This window comes from Chaetura pelagica, unplaced genomic scaffold (genome assembly GCF_000747805.2).
Source record: "Chaetura pelagica isolate M959 unplaced genomic scaffold, ChaPel_1.0 scaffold549, whole genome shotgun sequence".
In the NCBI taxonomy this organism is placed as follows: domain Eukaryota; kingdom Metazoa; phylum Chordata; class Aves; order Apodiformes; family Apodidae; genus Chaetura; species Chaetura pelagica.
Genome location: NW_009954625.1, coordinates 141267 through 149123, shown reverse-complemented (window position 1 = coordinate 149123; position 7857 = coordinate 141267). Strand labels below are relative to the sequence as shown.

General features: G+C 41.2%; 1 protein-coding gene across 1 annotated transcript in view; it reads left to right on the top strand.

The window, feature by feature from the left end:
- Positions 1–1333: 1333 nt before the first annotated feature.
- The window catches only part of LOC104395823 (ubiquitin-associated protein 2-like), a 103751-nt gene continuing 97227 nt past the window's right edge, over positions 1334–7857 (top strand). The window contains 3 exon segments of the mRNA XM_010005568.1: positions 1334–1432; positions 4603–4680; positions 6737–6847. Of these exon segments, the coding sequence (XP_010003870.1) occupies positions 1334–1432; positions 4603–4680; positions 6737–6847 (288 nt within the window).

Sequence of the window (7857 nt, the reverse complement as noted above, 5' to 3'; positions counted from 1 at the left end):
GCAGACACTGACTGAGAAACATGCTGTTAATTTCAGCAAGTGCAGCTACTTAGAAGAGACTGAACTGAAAAGTGAAATAACTAGAAAGAAAATTGGTTCTGTCCTGGCTCAAACAGGGACACTGAATCAGTAAAATGCAAGAAAAGATGGGGGGGAAATCACAGTCTATTTTGGAAGAGTATGTTTGGTATCTTGCTTTAATTGGTCAGTAATCCAGCACAGCATTAAGTTGTTCCTGTATTCTTGTCTCTAAAGCAGCTTTGTGTTCTTCAGCAACATTTCCCATCAGTGAGGAATTCTATACCTATGCCTGTCTCAGGATTTCTGTCCTGTGACATCAGTGTCTTCAGATTTCAGCTCTTGAATATGCCAGCCTCATGATGCTAGAAGATTTCTGGTCAATAGAGTAATTTGGGTGTGTGGGAAAAGCTTTGTTAGATGCATGCTGTGTCCTACAGCATGATTCAGCATATCTGCAAGTCACAAAATTCTAAACTTCTTGTGCGACATGCCCTGGTTTGAGCCAGGATGAAGCCAGTTTTCTTTTTACTGATTTTTTTTGTTGTTGTTGTTGTTTTGTTTTTTTTTCCCTTCAGTGAGCTCTCTTTTAACTAGCAGCAAGTGTTCCAGCTAGTGGACTGATAGCACTGGAATGTTTGTTATTGCGGAGATTCCAAGGTCCTGTCTTTGCCCTGCAGTCTCTCCCCCCTTAGGAGGCTAGACTAGACAGACAACAAAATTGACTGAAGTATTCCATTCCATATATCTACATAAGCTCAAAGGAAGGTCAGAGATCCCAGAAGACAACTTCCTTCCTTCTTCTTCTTCCCTTCTCTTCCATCCATGGCCGGAATCCGGGGAGGACTCTGTCCATCCATCACTATCGACTCCCAGGCTTGTGCATCCCTGACCCTCATAACTCTCCCTTCAGTTCCCGTCTGCTCTGCCACTCTCTCTCTCTGCTCACAGCTAAGGAGAGGGCTGTGGGAGTTGCTGGGGAATTTCAGCAGAGTAACAGATAGAAAAGTCAACATGTTAAATAACTAGGAAAAGCTGTGAGATTTAGATGTCATCTTGAAGTACATATCTAGACAGATCCCAATCAGCGGACAAAAATGGTTTTTATCTACTGCATTTCCCCCTTTACTGTAAAGACTGTGATATATCCAATAATAGTGTATTAAAGCTGCTTTCTCAGGAGTATGTATAGAGTTTGTGGTAAAGGCAATATATTATCTGGATATTGAATCAGTACACTGCCTTACCTCATACTCTTTTTTTCTTTCTTTCAGATTTTCTATTTTATACATACATTGTTTTGTATATACTGTATATGATGACTTCGGCGGGCAGTGAACGTATTCGGGGCACTCGGGACAAAATGCATATTTCAACCACACAGCCAACACAACCACAGAAACAAGTACTACAGGTATGTGCTACTATATAATCTTCTTTGAGTTGAAAGTGAGCATATAATCTTATTAATTTCTTCCTTGAGTGTCAAGGTTTAATGATAGGCTGGCAATGAAACAAATGACAGGTGCTCTCTCAGAAAGGGAAAGGAAAGAGAATAAGGGAGAGAGGCTTAGGGGTTGGAAACCAAACTACACAGCTTTAATGAAACAGTTGGGATGAAAAAAAAAAAAAGGAAATATAGACAAATATATACAAACCCACTATCATGCTCCCCCCATTAATTTTCACATCACCCCCCAAGGCTGCAGGGCAGGCCCTGCAAAAGTCCCAGGCTCAACTCCTGGAGTCAGCAGCAGACAGGAGCTGGATTCAGGAACACACGGATCAGAATCAAAGGCAGATGAACGGACAGTGCTCCCAGGACACCAGCCATAGACAAAGAGAGCTTGACCCTTGTGATCCCTCAGATTTATACCGAGTATGATGTGTATGGGATGGAATGCTTTGTTTGGTCAATTTTGGTCACTTTTCTGGTCAGGTCCTCTCCAAAGGAGGGTCACAGGTGTGACCCCTTTACTCCCTTTAGTTTCCAGAGCATAAGAAGTTTAGCAGAACCAAGCAGTGACCCTGGTTTCTATAGGAATAAGTATAAGCAAGAGAATTTCTGCCTACCATTCTCCAGCACTAACTATAAACATCAAGCCTAGAAGCAGACACTGACTGAGAAACATGCTGTTAATTTCAGCAAGTGCAGCTACTTAGAAGAGACTGAACTGAAAAGTGAAATAACTAGAAAGAAAATTGGTTCTGTCCTGGCTCAAACAGGGACACTGAATCAGTAAAATGCAAGAAAAGATGGGGGGGAAATCACAGTCTATTTTGGAAGAGTATGTTTGGTATCTTGCTTTAATTGGTCAGTAATCCAGCACAGCATTAAGTTGTTCCTGTATTCTTGTCTCTAAAGCAGCTTTGTGTTCTTCAGCAACATTTCCCATCAGTGAGGAATTCTATACCTATGCCTGTCTCAGGATTTCTGTCCTGTGACATCAGTGTCTTCAGATTTCAGCTCTTGAATATGCCAGCCTCATGATGCTAGAAGATTTCTGGTCAATAGAGTAATTTGGGTGTGTGGGAAAAGCTTTGTTAGATGCATGCTGTGTCCTACAGCATGATTCAGCATATCTGCAAGTCACAAAATTCTAAACTTCTTGTGCAGTGTCTTCACAAAGTGAAATGATGATGGTCATCCACCAGCAGACTGAAATTATTATAAGTATCTGTGAGACTGAAATTAAGCTCTTACCCTGGTGTCTTGATTCTGGCAGCAGAGTAGTTAAGTTGTGGGCTTGTCTGGGTTACTGAGATTGCAAAATGTCTCTGCTCCTGGCAATTCATTACTCTCTTGACAGATAACTTCTCAAAATTTGGTTCAATTCAAGAATTGCCTCAGTTCTCTGCTGGAAGAGAGCACATCAATCTATAGGTGTTCCCCTGGGAAATTTGGTCTTACTGTTTTCTAGACTGATCTTTAATGTGGAGGGGTTCTTGTTTTGTTTTGTGCAGTTATTAATTATGTGAGTTCAAACCTTTATCATCTTTTTGCATTACAGCATTTTGCACAGTGGTGATTCGTGCTAATGTGTGGTCTTAGAAAGCAAATTTCAACCAATGGAGTTTAATTTGTTTTAGCTTTTGTTATGGTTTAGGCCCAGCTGGCAACTATGCACCATGTGGCTGCTTGCTCACCCCTCCCTTCACTGTGGGATGGGGAGGAGAAAATCCAATTACAAGCTTGTGGGTCGAGACAAGGATGAGGGTTCACTCAAAAGTTATGGTCATGGGCAAAACAGACTCAACTTGGGGGGAAAAAAACAATTAATTTAACTTGTCACCAATCAAATCACAGCAAGACAGTGAGAAACAAAACCAGATCTTATGAACACCTTCCCCCCCTTCCCTTCTTCCTGGGCCCAAATTACTTTGCTCCCAGTTTCTCTACCTTCTTTCCCCCAGCAGCACAGGGGGACGGGGAATGGGGTTACAGTCAGTTCATCACACCTTGTTTCTGCTGCTCCTGCTTCCTCAGGGGGGAGAACTCCTCACATTCTTCCCCATATCTAGTGTGGGGTGCCTCCCATGGGAGCAAGTCCTTCATGAACTCATCTGACGTGAGTCTCTTCCACAAGGTACAGTCCCTTAGGAGCTGTTCCAGAGCAGGTTGCCCACAGTCATGGGCTGCTTCAGGAACAGTCACCTCCCCTGGTGTGGGGTCCTCCACAGGCTGCAGGTCCACATCTCCTCCACCGTGCTCCTCCATGGGCTGCAGGGGGACAGCCTGCTGTCTCATAGAATCATTAAGGCTGGAAAAGACCTCTAAGATCATCAAGTCCAACTGTCAACCCAACAAACACCACCATGCCAACTAAACCATATCCTGAAGTGCTACGTCCACACTTTTTTTGAACAGCTCCAGGGATGGTGACTCCACCACTGCTCTGGACAGCCTGTTCCAGTGCCTGACCACTCTTTCAGTAAAGAAATGTTATCTAATATCCAGTCTGAACCCCTCTGGTGCAACTTGAGGCCATTTTCTCTCATCCTATCACCTGTTACACATGGGAGAAAAGACCAAACCCCACTGCATAAGACTTGTGCTCTTAGCAAATGTTGCTTCCCTCGAGGAACAGGGACAGCTGCAGTAACTTCTCAGCAAATAAGCAGCTGGTGGTGTACAGTGGAGTAATTTTTAGACTCTTCTCAGGATTTACACTTGATGACCTCCTCTAGAGCTTGTATTTGTGGTAAACTCCAAAAGTTAAGCATTTTGAGACTGATTAAGTCTGAACTCATGAGGCACAGAATTGTATGTGGGTATCCTATGAAAGGAGACTTCAAAAGGTGAAATTCAACCAGCTGCCAGGATGAATTCTATTTTATTATATGATTGTCTTGTCTGTGTGGTGACCTGTAACTGTGGTTCAAACATGTTGGAATTGCTTCTGTCCCAGTTAACTTTTTAGCTTTAAAATGGGCATAAAGATGTTAATTCTTTCCCCATAGCTTTTCTGTGCTTGTGTATGTTCTTTTTGAGAATCTGAAGAAAAAAATATATTGACACTAGGAGATACTTTCAAAAAAATGGTATTGCCTTTTTATACTTTATTGAATGTTTGCATTTTTCAGGCAACAGCAGAGCAGATTCGCCTTGCTCAGATGATCTACGATAAGAATGACGCAGATTTTGAAGATAAAGTGAAACAAGTATGTTTCTTATGGTAGAGTTTTTATGCCCTGCAATAAGGTGCTCCAAAGCTGGAAACTCCAAAAGTTAAGCATTTTGAGACTGATTAAGTCTGAACTCATGAGGCACAGAATTGTATGTGGGTATCCTATGAAAGGAGACTTCAAAAGGTGAAATTCAACCAGCTGCCAGGATGAATTCTATTTTATTATATGATTGTCTTGTCTGTGTGGTGACCTGTAACTGTGGTTCAAACATGTTGGAATTGCTTCTGTCCCAGTTAACTTTTTAGCTTTAAAATGGGCATAAAGATGTTAATTCTTTCCCCATAGCTTTTCTGTGCTTGTGTATGTTCTTTTTGAGAATCTGAAGAAAAAAATATATTGACACTAGGAGATACTTTCAAAAAAATGGTATTGCCTTTTTATACTTTATTGAATGTTTGCATTTTTCAGGCAACAGCAGAGCAGATTCGCCTTGCTCAGATGATCTACGATAAGAATGACGCAGATTTTGAAGATAAAGTGAAACAAGTATGTTTCTTATGGTAGAGTTTTTATGCCCTGCAATAAGGTGCTCCAAAGCTGGCTTACATTTTGGAGCTAGAGCATCTGTTTCTGATTTAGATGAAACCTTTTTCAGAAGATTGTGAGTTTAACTAGGAAAAAGTGCTCTTATTGCACTGTAAAGTCTGTTTACAAGAAATTGTGTGATAATATAACTTTGGCTGTATAGTTATACCGTTGTAGTTTCCTTTGTAGACAAGCCTTTAAGCCAAAACTCATCTGTGCTGATGTCTCTTCCAGACAGTATTTCTAGTATGGTCCTGATGTTTGGCTGTTTTTCAGGAAAAGTAAAAATCTAATAATAGCTTAAAGGTGAATTGAAGTGTTATTTTAAAAAAACACACTAATCCTACCTTCCAGATCTGTGTATGTATTAAAATGATAGAATTATACTGTGAAAATCTCACACCATTTCCTTTACTATGCTGAGTTTTGGGTGTAGATGCTCGAGCTTCCATTACCAAATTCCAGCTGAGAACATTAATTTAAGTAGTACTGAGAATCCAGGTCCATGTTCTGTGGGTATCAGTGATTTTGTCCCAATGAACACATCACAGCTCACAAAGAACCTAGGAGTACACCCAGAAGGAGAGAAGAATTAGCGTGAATACATTAATGCTGCAGAGGAGCAGATTTCTTTATTTCTTTTCCATTGTAAAACCTCTTTTTAAGCATTAAGCACTTTATGTTGTTCTTATTATAAATTTGTTCTGTTGCTGTGCCAGAAGTGAATTCTTGTACTTCCTGAAGCCAAAGGACTCTCATCAATAGTGCCTGTAGCTCTGCTAGTGGGAAGGATAAGAATTAAGTTCTGTATAGGAAATCTCCAATATTTTACATTGTGCATATATATTTCTAGCTCATGTAGGTTTTTTCTTTGGGTGAAGTTGCTGAATGTCCCATGACAGACTGTGATTATTTCCATTCCACACTCCTTGGGATATGCACTGCAGGTCCAGTGAGCATAATTCAGTACTAGGTCTCCTTAAGCAGCCATTGCTTATGCCTTTTGTGTGGCCTTATGCTGAAATGGATCAAGGGAGCTGATCTGGCTGAAAAATAACCTTTTCTTCGTCTGGATGTTTTTCCAGATGGATCTGTTCTCTGCCATGGCTTACCTTATGTCTGTCCTCACATAATGGGATAAAGAGGGGGGTGTTTGGTGGGGAGGAAGAGAGGATGGTACTGGAGCTATTATGGTCTTTTACATCTTCACCCTCATATACTATCTCTGGGGCGACAGCATTTGCTGCAAGCATAAAGTTAAAGGGGGGAAAAAAAAAGTGTGAAAAGCGTGAAAGAGTGCTTTCTTGATTACCATTTAATTTACGTTTCCTGTCTCATCTGGATCCCAAGCAGATCTGTAAAATGCAGATACCTTTATTTAGGATTTTAGTTTGCTCTGATGCAGTAGCTATGTACTTTATTGGAATCTGTGGTGGTACTAACACTTATTTTCTTATGATGATGATGATATAGATATTTTAACATGTCTGACTCTTACTGCCAGCTTATGGAAGTGACGGGGAAAAACCAGGATGAGTGCATAGTGGCACTACATGATTGTAATGGGGATGTGAACAGAGCAATCAACATACTGCTGGAAGGAAGTTCAGACACGGTAAGGTTTTACTTTCATATTAAACTATTATTTCTGTTTGCACCTTTCTACTTGTAAGAAGTTATTGGGAAAGTCATATTTTGGGAGCTTTGGATTTCTATGTCTCCATTGAAATTCTTTGGAAGGAAATAGAGACCAGGGCTGCTTCTCTACTGCATGCATTCCTCAGAATAGACTGAACCTTGAAAATGTTGTGGGTGTTCAGCTGGTCTCTTGCAGTGTCCTTCATCTTTCACTAACACGCAGCAATTTTAACTCTGCAGCAGAACTTGGAGCTCTGTCAGACACAGACCTGCTTTTTGCTGCAATGTTTGTAGTTACTCTGTAGCACCTGGGCCAGCAATTAAACTAATGACAGTAATGCTCTCTATCCCCTTCCTTTCCCACCCAGATAGGGCAAAGAAAAGAGAATAAAGAGAGAGGCTTTCCAGATTGAAAACTAAACTAGACAGCTTTAATTAAATAGTAATGATAAAATATGTACAAATATATACAAGTATGTGCAGGAATGTACAAAACCCCTATTGCCTCCCCCCACCCCTAGTAACCCTCATGGCTCTCCCCTGAGCCATGGTGTCACGATCCGTGACCTATTATATCTCCTTATTGGAGTGTATTAACTTATCAGGATTTGCTGAGAGCTTCACACGTGGATATCGCCTCACACAGAGGATACAGGAACTCATGTCCTGACTTTTTTGAGTGAATAACTCGCTCAGTGCTTACTTATATTTCTAACAACAGCAAGGTTTATTGTGGGGAAAACAAAGCAATTTGGGGCAGGAGGTTCAAAAGGAGTGGTTATAACACATTAAACATATATGGGTACACCTTAGTTACACATCTTATTCAAGTGCTGGAAGGAGAGGGGAGGGGTATGCCCGAATGGCTGGATTATATTTTCCCCTATAAGCTGGGGTAGCCGGAATTGTCTCACCACGGCAGTGCAGGTAGGATGAGCTGGGTAGCAAAGAAGCTGCGGGCACTCCAAGCGCAGGTCGCCCCCCCCC